Source organism: Emys orbicularis, chromosome 16, assembly GCF_028017835.1.
Source record: "Emys orbicularis isolate rEmyOrb1 chromosome 16, rEmyOrb1.hap1, whole genome shotgun sequence".
NCBI classification, from domain to species: domain Eukaryota; kingdom Metazoa; phylum Chordata; order Testudines; family Emydidae; genus Emys; species Emys orbicularis.
Genome location: NC_088698.1, coordinates 24,754,268 through 24,773,623, shown reverse-complemented (window position 1 = coordinate 24,773,623; position 19,356 = coordinate 24,754,268). Strand labels below are relative to the sequence as shown.

The 19,356-nt window shown below is 47.6% G+C and overlaps 1 protein-coding gene across 1 annotated transcript in view; it reads right to left on the bottom strand.

The window, feature by feature from the left end:
• Positions 1–19,356, bottom strand: part of NCOR2 (nuclear receptor corepressor 2) — a 290,178-nt gene that overhangs the window by 204,777 nt on the left and 66,045 nt on the right. Inside the window, exons 4-5 of the mRNA XM_065417750.1 lie at positions 10,263–10,442; positions 1,340–1,453 (exon numbers count right to left, since the gene is read on the bottom strand). Of these exons, the coding sequence (XP_065273822.1) occupies positions 1,340–1,453; positions 10,263–10,442 (294 nt within the window). The remainder of the gene's footprint in view (positions 1–1,339; positions 1,454–10,262; positions 10,443–19,356) is intronic.

The window sequence follows — 19,356 nt, the reverse complement described above, 5'->3', positions numbered from 1 at the left end:
CTTCCATTCGCCTTGCCCCGTTTAAAGTGTTCAACACAGATCACATGGTCCTTTAAATCCCCCCTTCGCCCTTAGGCTCTCTAAGTCTGTTTTGCATAATCACACTCACGGTTAGCACTGGATTCCCCAAGTGCAAGGGATTGGGAACTTGGCACAGCTAAAGCCACAGGCCCTGCCCTGCACCAAGGTTCTTCAGAAAGCAAATAAAGGGCAAACTCGTTGCACTAATGCAAGGTTTTTCTCAATGTTTCCAGGCTGATGACCCCTTATTCAAAGTCAAAAATGTCCGCAATACCCTCACATTTACCGCAGAAGAGTAAAAACACACAAGAGTTACGACAACAGTAAGCCGAGATAATGTATCTGTATGTGTTTTGAGAGGCTGAAAGAGAGTCCTTGACCTTGAAGGGTAAGGGTGTGGGCGAAGGGGGGAGGTTTTCTTTGCTTGATTGTGTTTAAATGTTAAAGGTCTCACATTCCCCACCGGGGGTCGCGACCAAACACAGCCCTACAGGAGCAGCACTGAGCTCACAGGGAACCCCGCACACCAGACAGGTGCAGAATGCTGGCGATAACCTCTCAGATAACCCTTGTGATACCAAAGAGCTCTGCAGATGGCATGGGCCAACATTTTCAAACATGAGACCAATGGGAGCTGCAGGCGCTAGGCCCCTCTGGGAAGCAGGCCACTTCCATATAGGTGCCTAAATATGGGATTTGGATGTCTGGGGCACCCAAGTTTGAACATGTCAGACTCAATACTGTGCTTACAAGCTACGCAGAAAGGCGACCATCACTGGGGGGCAAGGGGGCAGCCAAGAAAGCACCCCCCCCCAGCACATCCAGCCATGGGAGGGGAGTTTCTAAGGGATCATCCTACAGGTCAGCATACAGTAATTCAAGAACCCAATTTACCCCAGGAGGATGTTACGCTGAGTGGTTCCTGTTGGTTGATCACGTCAGGTTCCAGGGCATCCTTGTAGGTATTTCAAATCCCCAGCTTATCCCCATTAAACCCTCACCCCTTCCAGCAATAGAACATGCAACAAAGAGCCACACTACATAATTAACACCCTTTGCTCTGGCTGTCAACATCCACCAACCGTCATCTCTCGCAATTTCCACAAGAGATCACATGGCAGGTAGGCCACTTGCATGTGCTGCTGGCTGAAATCCAGATTTCCCCTCCCCCGGCCTGGCCCCGGTCAATTGTTACAAGCAGTCATTTCCTGATGATAATACAGGCGAAACTAGTTGAGTAGGGAGTGCATATGCACAGCACAACTGCCATGTTAATACCTCAGTCAGTTCAGCAAGCGCTGGTCGGTAAGTGACTTACCCTGTTCTCATCATAGATTATCTGCACTAAGCTGCGGTGCTTGGACTCAATAGGCGGGGGTGACATCGGTTTCTCAGGCTCTGGTGGTTTGGCTGCTTCCTCCTCCAACTGTTGCTGTGAAAGGTTGAAAAGAAGGGGGGGGAAAAGAGTGAGTGGTTCAAAAAAGGAAACACTCTGGCCATATGAGACTCTCTCTCTCCAGCACTGTGACAGATACAGAAAATGTAACCATGAACCATTTCCCGTGAGACATCAGCAAGACAAAGGGGCTAACAGAGGGGAGGGGAGAATAACCCTTTAACATTTCCTGTTGCCTCAGCCAGGGTGTTTTCTGGCCACAAACTGGGTAAAGTGTCCCTCTTAGATCTGGCCTGTGGATCTCGACGACAGATGCGATGCATAAAAAATAGCTGAATGAAAATTCCATGGAGGAAAAACATTTTTCAGAGCAGCAAAGTTCCTTGTTTATGTCTTAATTTGGAGCTGCACTGTTTGCCACTCTCGTGTTTAAAGGGGGGCGGGGAGTTGAGGGGTTATTGGACTCTTTTGGTTTAATATCCCACTACAGAGTTCCTAGTTCTTCACTTGAACGAGATGCCTTCTGTGGCTACGTCTTATTATTCTTTTTCTATTTACAACAGTGCCTCAGAACCTCAGTCAAGCATGAGGGCTCCCTTGTGCTAGGCGCCGGACAGCCAAGTCTCAAAGACAAAGCGTCAAAGAGAGCTCACAGGACACTGCAGGCAGATGAAATGGACAAACAGGGTGGGGAGGACGAGGTAACACCGGGGTGAACCGAGTTTAGCAGAAAGGCAGAAGTCGCAGCTCTCCTGCCCAGTGCCAGACGGGAGTGAGCCGCAGGCATCCCGGCAGAGGCAGAATGTAAGGGGGGAGGGGGGGTTCAGCCAATCAGGAGATGGGAGCTGTAGGGATCTCAATGGGGAGTACGTCCCATGCATGAAGGGCAGCATCATTAGACAGGGCAGAGATGCAGGCGGGAAGCGGGCAGGTAGGCCAGAGACAAATCTCACTACTGTATGTATTAGATATTACTAAGGAGCCCAGAGGCAGGGTGTCAATCATCATTAGGGGGCTGCTTCTCATGGTCAAACGGCCCCACACACTTACTGGAATATCGGCGCCTCATACAATTCTAGGAACATCAGACTGACCCAGAAGCTGCTGCTAAGGGCATCAGCACAAGCAGCACAAGCCATTCTCTTCAGGGCATCTACAGACCAACGGCCTGTCTCAGGAAGGTCGTTTTCAAATCCCCTTTTCCATGTTAAATAAAACGAAGGAAATTTATCAGAATCTGGTAAAAACTCAACACCCCAATAGGTGCAAACTAGCCAGCGCTGAGCAAGGGGCCAGCGTCCAGTTCAGACTCCCCTGCCCTGGGAGACAGATTGCAGCTGAACGGACATCTCTTCCTCTGTGGGCCTACATAGAAAAGGGGCGTGTGGCGGTTCCCTTAGTTCTGAGTCACAGCCTTACCCTGGCTGTACAGGTGAGGTACCCAACTCCACCTGCTGAGGGCCATCGGGGCAACCAGCAGGAGCCCAAAAGCCACACCCAAGTTTCCAGACATGTCCACAGCTTTTACCAACAGCAAAATCAGGATAACCCTGATAGTCACTTAGACGTGACTGCTCAGAAGATGAAGTGAAGCAGCTGCTTGTTTGAGCTCAGCAGCGTAAAAACCTGCCCTTGATCACGTCCTGCAGAGACAGGCAGAGAGTGGCCAGGATTCCACAGGTGGCACTTGGCCTTTGGGCAGCCCTGCTGTGGAGCGGATGCACCTTGGAGAGCGCTAGAGAAAAATTAACTCTGGCACAGCATAAAATCCAACGGATACAAAACGAGGGCTGAAATGCTGCACCGTGAAGAGACGGGAGGTAGGAAGGCACCTAGGCAGGCTACACAACACAATGCAAGAGATTTCCTCCTGCTCCAATAGCGTCTCATCTATTGGCATCAGAAACACTGAATCACACTGATCCTAGAAGAGCCTCAGATTTCTAAACATACAACTTCAGCCCTCTCTGGACTGACATTTCAGCCGCTGGTGCCACTGCAGCAATGCAAACCCCTTCACACCAGTGCAATGCAGTCTGCATGCCTGGGTGCAAATCGTTCTGCATTGATGCAAATGGTATCTATGCTATGGGTTCACACTGGGGCAATTCTGAAGTCTCAGCATAGGCAAAGCCTCTGTCTCCCCATAGTAACAAGATGCGTGTGCACGCATGTGCACGCTCAAGTGTGTTTCACGAACGTTAGTCAGTGCGTGATGCTGTACAGCACATCCGCCATGGCCTGAGAAGCATGCGTGATTGTAACTGTTTAACTTTTAAAAGCAAACTTTAAAATATTCCCAACATCCCAAGGAACTGCAGCCTGCCAGACGACGTACTGTATGTACAATCTCATCCTGGGTCATTATTGTCCTCGTAACCAGTACGAAGTTAAGAGAAATGCCAAAATCTTTTCAACCGGCTGGAGGAACCGCACAGATGAGAGAAGGAATAACCAGGAGACCCTGAAGGAGAACTTGTTACTCATGTTATGTGAAGGGTGTGGTAAAACGGGAGAGTGAAATTGTGAAAATTTGTGCAATTTAGATTAATTTGCAAATGACTCATCGGAAATGCTGCTCCTGAACCAACAGGACGGTTTTCATACTTGGAAACCTAAAAAAAGAGTGCGTTGTGCAAAGACTCAGAAGTGAATCTGGAAGAGGCTTTGAGGATGTTAATTTAGCTAAAATAAAAATAGCAATATGGGTCATGCAGAAGCGCGAGGGGCAACTATCAGGAATCAGGCATGGTGATTTTTTGGGAAGCTCTGCAGGAAAGGGCTTCTCCACCGACTTCAAAGGGCTTGGCATCAAACCCTAGCGCCCTTAATTGTGTCCTGTCCATCCACCTAATTTCACACCTGATCTTTCAATCCTGACCAAATATAAAGCACCATCAATACAATAAAAACAGCAACCCCCAACTATACCTATCCTCTGACCCACCCCGCTGCCCCAAAGCCAGAGGAAAGATGTATTATGCCTTGCAGTTTGATCTCAAGACCCAATAACCGAGGCATCTGAAGGACAAAGCGTGGGTTTGATATTCCCTTTTGGGAATATGCCCCACTGCTGGTCCCCTCCTTTTTAAACCAGGGGACCACTGGCTCAAGTGTCTCCACTGATCCCAACTCTGGCAGCATCCATGGAGAGAGAAGTGACTCCCCAACACGACGAGGTAAGGCGCTTAAAGCTTAACAGGTCAGGACCAACGTGTTCAACTCCACCTGGGAGCTAATCAGCAGCCTGTGTCTTGATGAACTCCTTTCCCCTGGGTTTACAGTGCACTCCTAGTTCTTTGTTGAACTAGAACCGCTTCCAAACAGAGCTGGGTCCAAGCAGCAAAGGTCCAATCCAGATCAGAACTTTCCCAGTGTCTACAAGTGTTAGCTCCAGGGTTTGGTTCGAGGAACGAAATGCATGCATTATTCTCATAATACAAAAGATGCCCTTTACAGTCCCCCAAACTACAAAATCCAGGAATTCGAAACAAGAGCCCCAGATTATCAACAACAAAACCAAACCCCAATTTCTATCAGGGAAAGGATTTGGGTAAAATCTCTAGAAACTTTGATAGGAATTCTGGCAGCCCACAAAAAAGTTTCCCAAGTGGTCAAATCTGTTCCAGTTGGTTTAAGACAGAAGATTTGATGGTAAATCAAGAAATGAATGTTTCCAGTAAGTGGAGGCTCATTAAAAGCAGCTCCTTAAAAGCAAAACCACCACACCTGCAAATCTAATTATAGCTGAAATACAGTGAAGAATTACAGTCTCTCTACTCTCCATGGGTGTAATATTGTACAATTATCAAAGGTGCAGGCCCACCAATTACAGTATACAGACTAGGGGTTACTTCCCCTCTGTGCTCGCTGAGATTACAAAGATGACCTCAGTAGGTTTAGCCAGCAACCGCTTCCCTTGGAATTTGTGGGAAATGGCAAAGCAAAATAGGTCAAGGTACTCAGACATGAACAAAGACAGATCTTAAAGGTCTGCCACAAAAAAACAGGCAGGGACTGTGACCTTTACAATCAGAAAATCAGGATGAGTCTTGACGGTGACACGCCAACCCTCTGCTAGCCTGCAACTTCCCTCTTCTTCTAAAATGAAAATCCCATTGCAGTGACTTCAAGGCAACGCAAAGCCCTGTCATTAGTGACAGCGTAAGCTTCCCTCTCCTCCTAAGGCCAATCAGTTTCTAAATGAAGGCAGCACCTCTTTCTCTTCCCCAACGACAATGGTATGGTAATAACAATACTTAATCTGTAGTACATATGGCAGCAAGCATAGATCCGTCCTGTTTGATCAAGTTGCATGAGGTGTGAGCTGAAATAGCTTTGACTGTGTCTGGCTTTTCCAGTCTTCTGTGAATCTAGCCAGTCTTTGGCATGGTTGCCCTTATTCAGAGGTAGATATCATTTAAATGTTCATGTTTAATCCAGGCACGTGCTAGTTCCTGGGCAGAAATCACCAGTGATTAGTCTACAGACATGGCAACTTAAACAGAAAGAAACAGGGTTTCCAACTCAGGAAATCTATTTCTAAAAATGATTCTAAGAGAAAGAGGCTGAGATACAGCAGATAAAATTCAGTTGGGGGAATTGTTCTTTAACATGATAAACCTACCTGGCAGATTTAGCAAATAGGCCAAGTCTTGGGTTCCCCGATGGTGCTGCAAAGCTACAGGCCACCACCGGCTCCACCTTTGCCAGCAGGTGTCAGTGTTGCACTTCCGATAAGCATTCTGGGGACGGCTTAGAATAGATTTGCAAAGAAAGAAAATCCCAGCCATTTTGGGGGGGGGGGGGGGGGGGTCAAGATCCGTGGTACCATGGCCAGGAATAACTGCATGGAGATTATCCTTCCTTGTCATGAAAGGGAAGGCTAGTGGGAGAAGTGAAAGAGATTTAACACACATGAAAAAGAAGTGGCACATGAATTAAGCTGGGGAGGAGCAGCTGGACAAAGAAGCTCACGGGTGTGTTGGATTTCAGGAAAGAAAAGCTCCTGGGCTGCTAAAGACTTTGCTTCATCAAAACCCCTCCTGCCAGCCAAGCCCAGCGAGAGCCTTCATTGCCATTTTTGGAACTACCAAGGAGACACTGTTGCTGCCTTTTTTTTTTTTTTTTGCTGCACAGGTTTTGCGTACAAATGTATTTAATTATCTCTAAGACCTCCCAAGGACAGAGGGGAAATGCATTGAGACGTTAGGGCTTCGTACAACTGCTCTACTGTTTGCTCAAGGAAGATCTGACTAATATCTTTTGTTTTCTCTCTCTCTCTCGTGTTCTTTAAAAGTCAATGGCACAGATGCCCAGATGGACCAAATGTTCTCAAAGTATTACAGATAGGAACTTTTCTGCTCTCTCTTTTCCCCCCGCACCTCTCAAATATTTTCTCTTGCACTGAATCCTAAAAGGCCAGATGTACCGAACTTTCTTAAGGAGAGGGAAGGCCACGGTCAATATTGGTAACTGATCGCACACCAAGCTACAGAACCACATGCAAAGAAAAGGGAGGAGGGGATTTATCTGTCAGCAGCTACTTTTGCCACGTTCATAACTAATCTGAGCATTTGCAGAGGATTTATAAAATCAGTGTCCGGGGGAGAAAATGAGACAAACAACAAAAGCCTTTTCTTTCCAGGAGGACGGCCTGGTTTTGAAAGGTGCTAAGTACCTGCAGCTCCCTTAACTTCAATCTGTGGGTACCCAGCAGCTCTGGAAAAGCCAGGTTGCAGAGCTGCCTGTTATGAGACACTGGTCCCCACAGCTACTGTGCATTAGTCCTCCAACTCCTCCAGGGGAAGATGATAATCTCGTTGTGCTTTCCCAGAGTCACTGACTTCAGACCAACTTTCCACTAGAAAACAAGCCAAGCTCCCCAGCGGTGCTTCACTGGTGACCTGGCTTGCACAGGCCTGGAAGCCCTGTGCCCTTGGTAAAGCCTGGGGGCTCAATGAGCACTAAGGCTCTAACTAAGTGGAGCCTGTTGATCTCAATAGGCTAAATCCCCCTTCACTGCAAACTGACCTGGGGATGGACACTGCTAGCGTGTTAAGGTCGCTGGACCAAAGGTCCCTTGGGAGCTTTTTGGAGCAAGGGCATTTCTTTAAAAGGAACGGTAATGAACACAGGGTTGGTGCAAAGTGCCAGCTTCTTTCCTGAGACTGGTGCGTGGAGGCAGCCCAGCCAGAGAAGGGGCACCACCCCTGCAGCTGGGGGAGGCACCTGGTGCATAGTGCCACACTGCAGTCAGTTTGGGTCACTCTGCAAGGCGAAGCAGGCAGAAAGGCCACCAGGACCAGGCAGTGTGCAAGGAAATCTTATGGCTCCCATTCCAATTTCTCTCCCAGGCCTCAGTGAAGGGGGCATGGCCGCAAAGCTGATGCAGCTGGCTGATGCCCCAGCTGCCAGGACAGCCCCTTGGAGCATAGGGAGCCAGGCATAAGAGGGACAGGAAGCCTGCTCTCATATCAGCAGAGATTGCAAAGATGGCTTAAAGCTACCTTTGACCCATTCTGCCCTCCTCCCCATCCCTCCATCTGCTCCTCTGCAAAGCAGTTTGGGGAGGCCAAGGGATCGGGCCCAGGAGTTTAAAGCCGACAGCGTCCTTTGAACTCTGACTTTATCATTACGCCACCATTGTCCTGGCAGGTCTGCCTTTAAAGGAACCAGCCTTCCAGATGTAAGCGCCAGAATCTTATTGCTCTCGGTCCTTACGGCGGCCCAGACTCCACCCAATGCCCACAAAATAAAACAAGGGAATCCTCTGTGCTTTTAATCACTCCAGATGTTCCAGCTGCACCAATGAAAAGGCAGCTCTGGGGCCATTCATTTCACCTGGCATCACAGCTGCTTCTTAGCCCTCCCGGCTCCCTTCCCCTCTCCAGCCCCTTTGATACCTCTGTAGGGAAATCAACTGAAAACAGGTGTCTAGGACTAATTACACCACACTGTTTAAAAACAAAACAAAACTGTCCTGATTCCACTTACGAGGGGGATGGGGAGGCATCTGTTAATCAAAAACTCAACTCTATTCATAGCAAAAAGAGGCATTTGGGATGGCCTTGCATTAAAGAGACGAGAGAGCTTGGTTCTGTGCCAGCTACAGCACAGCCTGCGGAGAGTGCCCGTGAGCATGAGCGTGTTCCTGGGCGTGCGTGAGTGTGTGCATGTGAAATGAGAGGAGTCTCTTCAGTTGGTTTATTGCACTCATTATTCCCTTCCTGTGCCGTTTCTGCAGAACTTGGGAGGAACGTCAGCAACTTGTTTTCCCTCTAGGAGCACGGAAATAGACCCAGTTTTTCATTCAGAATGACAGCCCAATTATACCGCCTCCTTAATTCATAAATTCCAGGGCACACGCACATCAGGAGAGCTGGCTCATCTCTCCGGCGGGTGGGGATTAGCAGTCATCAGCAAGCATTACAGAGCTTCCTGACGCAGGGGAAGTAACAACCGGTAACAGGGAGACACAAAGAGAACTGCTTTGCTTTAGGCATTGAAAAACCTTTATAAAAAACACAGGCCACCACTGTGCTTTTGTTATGTTAATCTCTTAATGGGGTTATGGTAATCTGCGTGGCAACAATCAGCCTGGGACGTGCTGGTGGAGTCTTCTACTGTGCTACATAGACAAGGACGGATGGTCCAGTGGCTAGAGCACTAGCCTAAGATTTAGGAGACCTTGGTTCAATTCCCTGCTCTGCCACAGACATCCTGTGTGACCTTGGGCACCTCACTTAGCCTCCCGGTGCTCATCTGTAACATGAATAATAGCCATCTCTGCAGGGAGGATATGTACATTAAAGACTGCCATGTGTCCTGATACTACAGTAACAAGGGCCAGATCCTTACTGTGGAAGCTAGGACTTCCCTAGAATAGTAGTGCACGCAGCGGCAACCAAATATGGGTCTCTTCCCCTCAATCAACTGCGGGAAGCGAGCCGCCCAGAGCCCTCTCTTACGTCTGCCTGAGCCCAGGCACAAGGAGCAGAGTAACACTCAGTGCAATGCAGCAGGTTAGGTCACAAAACAGCAGGGAGCGGTGTTCCCAAGTCTGCCACCGGCGCAGAGCTGCCCTATGGCATCAACACACAAAGCTTCGGGTTGGTTTTCATGCTACAACGAGAAATCTCGGTACTGCAGCTTTATTTTGGGACACACGCACTGCAGAGAAGCAAATCCCTTCCTGAGACTCAGGGTGGAAATATCCAAGCACTGAATTCGGCCTTCGCAGATTTAGAACCAGAGCACAATAGCATTTAACATTTCCCACCATTGCACTACCCGCAGCGGTGCTCCAGCAGCATTACCACAGGGGGACTCTCGCTGGGAGGAAAGAGAGCCTTGTGATTACAATGCACAGGATTGAGGACCTGGGATCAACGGCCAGCTCTGCCACCCACTTCTTGCGTGACCCTGGGCAAGTCACTTAATTTCTCTGTGCCTCATTTCCCCATCTATATAACGGGGATAAAAATACTTCCCTTTACCTTACCCCTTGTCTGTCTTCTCTATTTAGATTGTAAGCACTGGGTGGGTAGGGAGCGGCTCTTACCAGGTGTGCACACAGCAGAGCACAATGGATCCCTGGTCTTGGTTTGGGCCTCTTGGTGCTAATGCAGTATAAATAAGAACAGCGCAGAGGGGCCAGCAAGCTGTCCGGCGGAAGTCTAGGCGACACGTTGGTTAAAGCGCTAGCAGTTGCCTGTGCCTTATGTACAGTAGCTGCTGCAATTGCTGCCCTCAGTGGACGTCCGTGGCTGCCTGGATCCGCCATTACAGGGAAGTGCGGGTGCTCTGACAGACATACAGCTCCACCAGCGCCGGGCCACCTTACCTGTTTCTTTTTCAGCTTGGAGATCTGCTGTTCCACCATGGTAATCTCCCGATCCACTCGGTCCATGTTCTGGATCAGCTCCTCCTTCGAGAGCCTGGAGGGTAACAGATCCAGCTCCGAGTCAGGGTGGGCGGGGCTGACCGGAGACACGGGTCCCAGCTTGCCCGTCAGGCTTCGCTCCTGTGGAGAGTAAGAACAATCCAATCAGCAATTTCTCTGGAGAATTCAGCACCTTTCCCTCTCACGCTCTCATCACACGCTGCAGATGCACACTTCCCTGGTCGCCTTCCAGCCCTTTAACATGGACACTTCGAAGAACGCTGGCCGCATCACCCGGACACTCGACAAACTCCCTGGCTCCCCCTCATCTTTATGGTCACCCATGCTACTGGTCCAAGCAAGGCCACTCACTTTGGGACCATACGCTCCTACAGCAGTCACTCCCCACAGAAACCATAAAACCATCAACTTCGTGAGTTAAACTCCTGATGGCAGGGGACAAAGCTTTACTGACAACTGGTTCCAGACTGCCACAAAACTTAACACGACAATAGCCCCAACAGCTAAATTGAGGAAGAGAGACTGTCACACGCACGCACTTTGTTCTAAAAGAATTCCGGAAGCCTCCCGAAGAGAGAGAGAAATCTAGTCCACCTGGGGGATGGGGGCTTTCAGGCTCTTGTTAATTTGGGGAGGAGCTCAGATATGAGGGTGGTGGGTGCCAGATAAATAAGAAAAAAAGAGACGCTGTATATGAGACTAGGTTAGATAAAATAGGCAGAACTAATGACCAATGTCCGTCTACAGGCTCTAAAGCAAACAGTACTGGAGGAAGTGCTCTTCAAAAAAGAAACTTCAGGGAACAATGCAACCTAACAGAGTTTCAAAGAATAGCTCTCATTAGGATGGCGTTTGCTGGGGCGGGAGGGGGAACCACTCTGGGGAAAAGATCAAAATGTTCAGCACTTTTGATTTCTCCCAAGCAAAGCAATGGTTTAGCTGCTACTAATTAGCCAATATCTCCAGACCATCTTAGAACAATAATCCTGCTTTTGTACAATGCCTTTCACTGCAAAGTGTAACTACTGATATACAAACTTGGCAAAGAGCTCTGTTCACCCACCACTGAAATGAAGCAACCTCTGGGCTGAAGCCGCGCAGCTGATTAACATCGCATGGCAATGTGAGAAGTAGTTTAGGACTGGACGTGAGCTCCAGCTCATCCCAACGCCAGTAGAGCTCGGCAAAGAGGATTCTGCCTAGCTCTTAACTGTAACATCTGCTTGCACACAACCTCCTCTTTCACATGCATCGGAGCCCAGAAACCTGGAGCGCCTTGCACCTCTAGCAAGGACTTGAATATCAAGGCCTGAAACAGCCAGGGGAATTTCAACAGGCAAGAGACAGCTTCATCCAAACTGGCAGGACACTGAAGTTAACGCTCATGCCTTTATAAAGAGCATCAATCGGATCTGTAAGGACCCATCAGGCTCTCAATTTTATGGGGCACTGCTTCCATGCTGACTCAGCACATCCCCATAGTTCCTTACGGTCTCCTGCCCAAGTGCCGACCCAGCCCTGGCCCTGTTTTGCTGCGAGATCCGACAGGGTCCCAGTACGACAGCCTATTCTGACCTAATGCATTCCACTCACATTCGGCAGCTACAGGACATTGTAATTTAATTTATCTGTTCAGTTATTTTGCGATGGGATGGGATGGGTTCCCCCCTCCCAGGATGGAAACAGGGGAGGTAAAAATGATGGTTTAGTTTGTAACAAACCACAGACTCAATAACCACCCCACAGCTGCGCTGAGGGGAAAAAAAAAAAAAAAAAAAAAAAGCAAACAAGCAACAAAGTTCACCCAACTTTGCACCTTTATTACAGCAGCCTCACAACTGGAGACAAGGCTGCCATTGTTCTCCAGCACCAACTGGTGCTTTTCATTCCTTCCAGAAGGGCTCCCTTTCTCTCTGACTCACGGGCTGTGGATGACTGCCAGGCTAACTTCCCGCCTGGACCAGCGACAGGTGGGCTATTCATTAACTTACCACTTGTACTTGGGGGTTGTTTCCTCCTTTGGGAGGCACTGGGCGACGTGAAATCAGACCGCAGCTAACTGGGGCCAACAATACGACACAAGAATGTTCTGGTGCCTTGGTTAAAGAGGCAGGCGTCCGCACAGTTAAGCGCTATGAATTGTTCTGGCCCTGACATCATTACCCATGATGAAACCTTCTGGGATTGATGTGGGCGTAATAAAAGATACCACCTTAATGACACTCTAGCTCATCACTGAATTAATAACTGCTTACTGGGAAGTGCAGCTGCAGCATGTAACCTCCACCCCTGCTTTTTGAACTCCTAAGGCAGCCTTAGAAATGGAGTGTGCATCACAATACCACATCTTAACCCTTGCCTTGCTCCCCACTCAAGCCGTCCATGGACAGCTTTGATACAATTCAAGGGATTTTCACCACTCTGCAAATGAAGCTTCATGCTGCTTCCAGTCAAGTTTCACTCAATTATAAGCAGGTTTCACTGCGCTAGCCTCCCAGAAAGCAACGCTTGTTGACTCCTCAATGGGTATTCAGTGCCGCAGTCAAAGGGAACCATCATCTTCTTTTGCTCAGCCAGAGCAGAGGACTGAAAGGGGAAGAAGTTGCAGCAAAGGATGGGGAGGAGATTTCTGCCCAGGCCCCATTCCAGCCACTGGAAAGAACTGAGAAAGGACAGTCAATGCTCTTCACGAGTGTCTTCTTCTCCTGGCATTCTTGCCTGCCAGTGGCTGTCCCAGAGCTTCTGACCCCAGAGCCACAAGGACTACTGAATAATGTTCTTTTCTTTGTCCTCACCTCCAAGTCCTCCCCCCCGTTATAAAACTCTGCTAAGAGACAAGGAGTTTGTGGATCAAAAGAGATATACAATTCCAAGACTGCACTCACAGAAGCCAAACACCCAGGAGGGTCTCTCTTCAAAGGGCTTTATTCCAGTAAGACTGGTAGATTTAAAGGCACGTTGGGTTGTCAATGCCGCTCCTGCTTCTGCCATCGTGAAGATAAAGCATAGTAGCAATCTGAATATTAATATCCTTTCCCCACCACATTCCTTACTATCACAGGATGGTTTTTTCCCCATTTCTTAGCATGAGGAGATACCACAAAGCCACCTGAAGAAGTTGACTCCAAACGTCCCTCCAAAAACCAAGCTACAAGAGCATTAAACACAAACCGAGAAGGCAAAACAGTGGATTTCTGTCTCACTCGACTTACACTGGGATAAGATGGTCAAAGTGCTCAATTACCTGCCAACCACAACCGGAGAGCTGAGGCCTGGCTTTCCTCATGGGCAACTGCTAAACCTTCCCCATGCTGTCAATTTTCAAAGCCAGAGGAAGCAGAAGATAGATTTTTAGGCATGCGATACGTGGTTTGCTCAAGCCTATGGGACAGCAGGAGTGGGAAGAAAATTGTGTGCGGATGGTGTGTGGGTGAGCAAATCAGCAGAAGTCATTTCAGTCCCCAATTTCAGAGATCAAGAGAGAGAGAATCTAACGATAAGTACAAAACAGCAAAGTGAAACTGGCCCGCATTGGGCAATATACGAAACGTAAGGAACTTTTAAAAGATCAAAGCCCTTTTTGTAAAACCTTCAGAGATGCTGTTTCTGCTGCCCAGTCACATTTCCAGCTTACAGATTCTGAAACAGAAGCGACGGTATAGTGGAGCAGAAAGAATGGAAGAGCGCTACCTTACATAAAAGTACCATCATCTCGCACGACGTCAGCAGCGCTCAGAGGCTCTTTCAAAAGGGATAACTGCCATTTTCACAGACACGTGTATAGACAGAGAGAGACAGGCAACAAGGACGCGGGAGAAAGGAAATGAATGAAAAAGCTTCTGGGAAAACTCGCACCTGATAATGAGGTTCGGGGAGCAGCACTCTCGCTTTTACAAAGAAGCCCTTATTCCTAAGCACAAAAACCAGGTGCGTATGAAAAGACGATGACACCGCTGCCTGCCACAGTCAACTTGCAAAGGCTGGACTTTCAAAGAAGGTTAAGTAACAGCAAGCGGTGGGCACTTGAATCCCCGACGTGTACACCAACCTCCTCCATTAGCGCTCTTCCTGGGAAAGGATGTCTGATTGCCTCCCGGGGTGAAGAGCGCCGTGCATGAGTGTTCGCAGATTATGAATTTAAAATACTCTTGTGCTTGACTCAGTCAAGTAACGAGGGCCTAGTGCTCTTTTGATGCAGCAGATATTGCCGGGAGCAATCCTGTGCTGTCAGAGGCCTGGACTGGGTGACCTAATCGGTCTGTTCCATTTCCAATTCCCATGCCAGAATACATAAGGAGATGTTCAGTGGAGCTTACAACAGCACGCCTTACACACAGTGATTGCTATGTCACCGGAACATCCAGTTTTTCTACTGTTGGTTCTTTGTCGCGGTGAGAAGCTGCCTGTTCTTTTGCACAAGTGCCGATATCTTGGCATCAAATGTGTCATAAGCATGTCTAAAAAAACTGGCTGTTTGGAATGCTCTAAAGAGACAGGGGCCACATAAGTAATTCAGCCCAACCTCATACGGGTTCAACATTAATGCTCATGACAGAGACAGACCTTGTGGCACAAACCTCAAAGGTAAACAGCACACTGTGGTAATGCTACAACCCAGGGCAATGCATCTCCTGGAGATTACCAGGGAAGAGAAGAAAGCAGGGTTGCAAAGGCCAAAAAGGATGGGCATATAACAACATGTTCTTTGAAGATACATGCCAATGGGCCTCTCAGCTGCCCACAGAAGGGGAACAAAGGGTTGGGAATCTCCCATTCACCTTATGACTGGGACTGCCTTTTCCTTGCTCCAATGTTATCCCAGCCTCTCGGCACTGTACTGGTCTCCCCCCTGCTGCTATGGCAGCTCAACACATCCAGCCAAGAGGGGGATACTCCAACTCCCAGTGAGCCAAACATCGCTGGATTGTGCTCGCTAGCCGCAGAGAGAAATCCCATCACGAGGGAGCATCCTGGACCAGAAAGCCAAATATTTGTGAATTGCATCCTTAAAACAGGAACCCATTGCAGCCAACGCAGGAGCCCAAATCACTGCTAGGGAGGATGTTTTTAAAAACACGGTAGCAGTGGTCTGCTTCCTAACACACTGAAGAAGCCACTTAAAGCAGGCTCTATGTCATGTTGACGCCTGGGATCATATCACATCCAGGTTTTAAATTAACATGGTGTGAAACGTAAAATTCTTCTTATTAACGAGTAGTCACGGCCTTCAAAACCAGCATGCAGCCCAGAGAGTTAGAATCAATCTGCTGGAGGGAAGAAAACAATTACTTCATTACTCAAGTCGATACTTTCTCAGTAATTATACTGTTTCCATGTGATTTGTTTTTATACACAGCTAACAGCTACTGTAGTCCCTGTTTATCCCTGGCCTTATTATTATCCGATTTGTATGATAACAAGGGGAACAAGGGTGGGGGCGGGGGGCCAGGATTAATGTAAAGCCTCCCTTAGTAATAACAGCTGCTGCCATAAAAGAAAACAATTAACACTAGAGAGAGACTCCATCTGAGAGGAGAACCTGTCCTAGGTTTTTATTCTGCATGTGGTTGTTCCAGGCATAGGTCCCACCAATAAAAATCACAGCTCTTCACTGGAGATCCCACCAATAAAATCAAAACTCTGTGTTATGAGTGCCACCTTCACTTTCTGGGATGCAACTGATAGCGTCTCTTATTTTAAACTGCAAAGTCTGGGGAAGAGGCTTTGTAAAACCACCACTGCCCACTGTTTCTAAAACAACTGCAGATTCAGGGCTTGATTCAACTTTCAAGGATTTTAATTAGCGTCTGCAGTGGGCCCGATCCAGCTAGCACACAGTGGTTTAAAAGATGCACGTGGGCACGCGGTCAAAGCATAAGATCAGGAATTCTTGAACGCTGACTCCATCTCCAACAACGACTGCTCTCTGCAGCCCTGGGGCTTGTCTACACGGACAGTGCTGCAGTGACGAGCTGCAAGCGAAGACGCTTCTCCCATTGGCCTAGTTAATTCACCTTCACAAGCGGCAGTAGCCGTGTCAACGGGAGAAGCCCTTCTGTCGACACAGTGCTGTCTGCACCGGGAGTTAAGTTGGGATAACTGCGTCGCTCAGGAGTGGGGCTTTTCCACACCCCGGAGCGACGTATCTATAGCGACATACATTTGTAGGGTAGACAGTGGCTAGGACACGTCACCTCCCCTCACAGTAATTAAACCGACCGACCTCACTGGGCGGGCTGAACAGTCAATGCCTGAAGAAGAACGGCGCCGTTCGAGCTGTGCATCAGAAGCAATAATACTAAACAGACGGGAGGTGGGGTTGGAGAGTGGAGAATCAGTGAGGCAGAGGGAAGAGAGTGTTCTAAACAGCTGGTGCAGCTGAAGAGAAATGAAGAAGAGGAGGAGGAGGGGGCTGGAGTGGGGCATGGAGGATGTGCGGGAAGGACAGGTCAATAATATGCTGTTTTGTTTTTTTAAAATCCGTCCATGGAGGGCAAATCACCTGCTGGTGCAAAGTAAGTATTGCTCCTGCCTTCAGAGAGACATCTCCATTTAGCACTTTGAAACGTAAGAGACAAATGGGAGAGATTTTAGAATGAAGGCACGGTGGGAGACGCACAATGGAGCCCTTGTTCACACCTGGACTCACCCAGACCTCAGAACGAGCTGTGACTGGCTTGAACCTGTGTTTTCTTGACAATGAATCAGCCACCTTTCCAAAGCCCCAGGGGACGCCACATCATAACTTTGTAACCTTCACTTTCAGCTGGTCAAATAAAAGCTATGCTGTCTGAAAAAGAGGGGGCAAAGTCTAGTGGTTACAGATATGGAATTGGGAGTCTGGTCTCCTTGTTTTTAACCTTCTCTCTACCGCTGCCTCAGTATGTGTGTTCCGGCAAGTCATGATTGCTCTCTGCCTCAGTTTACCCATCTATAAAATAAGTAGACTACTAACAGGCTCTTCATTCCAGGAGCATGAGCGACTTCAGCATCAAATGTCTGTAAATTACTTCATTAACCCAGTTTAGTGAAGGACTTGACAACTAGGAAATTAAGGGATTGTCCAACGGCAGTTTGATTGATTTATTAATTAAACACAGTGTTTTGTTAGCACTCTGAGCTTCTGCCCCCAATTCCTTCTGCTTGCACGTCCCAGGCACACCCACAGTGTGAAGGAGAACAGTTCCAGCAGACAGCTGGGCGATGACTGCTGCACATCCACAGTGGGCAACATTCAATTTAGATCTAAAAATGAAGGACGCCCTTGGGTCAAGGTAGACAGTTGAGGGGTATGAATACCTGCGATTTTATCTGGGGATAGAACTCTGTCATCTGAACCTTTCTTATCTCTACGTACCCATCAAATGCAGCTTAAAGCTGCAAACTAATTAAACTCCCAATACGCAGTTAGTGAGAGTCTGTGCCACAAGGCAGAGCCACTATTTGCTCTCTTGCTAGCTGCAAGAACCTGCATGAAACTGACTAGCTGGTCATATCTTCCCAGCGGAGGGAAATGCCGAAAGAAATAAAAGAGCGTAACAGTGAAAAGCAGATCAGGTTATTAAAATTCTTTTATTTGTATATCTGGCATTTTACTGACCATTTCTGTATAGCCCCATCTTTTTATGGGAAATGTAATTTTTAAACACTTAGGATTTTCCAGTGGACAGTATCTTTGCAATAAAACTAGAACTAAAGTTTAGCTTTTCTAGCCTGATCCAAGTGCAGGCAGTGCTGTAAACTGTGCTTGATTCACGGTAGCAGTTAATTTAATGCTTGCCAAAAATAATGTCTTGAGAACCCAGCAGCTCTAGTTCAGAATTCCTGCAGCCAAACATCAGGCAAACCACTCTGACTTGGGACCATCAAACTACACTCCCTTTGGTCTCAGGGCTGCCTTCTAGTGATGGGCAGAAGTGGTTATTACTACACCACAGTAACTATCCCAGTAACATCGTAGGAAGGGGGTGGGTGAAAAAGGCATCTGCAGAACTGTACAGTAACTGTAAATGGTGCCTTAATAATACACCCCCCCAGACCACCGAAAAAGGAGTCGATTAGCAACTACATTAACATTCCCAAGCACAACTAATCAGAATATTTAAGCAATTCAAAACTCTGGGATCTAAGGATTACGTGGGTTTTTCCTCAGTTCCCACACACAACGGCATGTGAAGACAGCAGCAGAGGATAAAAAAAAAAAAATCATTCATAGGATTTTAAATAGTAAATATTCTCATGGGAATTAATGAAGCAGGAGACTCAGCAGCTGTATAAGAGACCGCATTGATTTTTTTTTTTTTAAACATATATAACTTTTTGAGAAGACCCGGGAAATTCCATTCCCTATAACCCGGCCGAATTCCATGTAGCCAGAGCACAAAATAGCCCAATCATTTTTTAGCTTGCACAAAACTAGGTCAAGAAACTTCCCCAATGTTTCAAACAGCTTGAAGCAATTTAATTGCAAAATAAGTAACAAATGCTGACCGCCCCTCCCCCTTCTCCATCATCTGATTTATGAGGGTGGTAAACCCTTCCAGTTCGTGTTCTGGTTAAATGCACTAACTGAAGCATAGTATCTGGTCTTGCAAAACTTGTTTGTGTTCAAAGAAGCCATTCCACGTTATTACAGTTAACAGATGCCGCCTCCGGGCTCTCTAAGATTCCAGAAGAATACAGAAGCAGCAATGAACAATGCATGTATGCTTCAAAGCAGCTCAGAACAATGACCAAAACCTGAAAGACTTACATAAAACTCCCATTCAACTCATGGGTCTTATACTAACCAATGGATGTTTTGCCTATCTCATTACCTCCTTGCATTTCCCACTAGTAGATAATAATTGTATTGCTGTCACACATTCCCCCAATGAGATCATACAAGTTACGAATACTCAGCTACTGAATGATTTATTATAGGTGGGCTGGTAGTGGCACCTATTATTAAGGGGGTTGTCAGACCCTTTGCATTATAAAGACCCTGTTTTCAGCTGCTCATAACTTTGCCAAAATTTTAACCATTTGGGCTGAA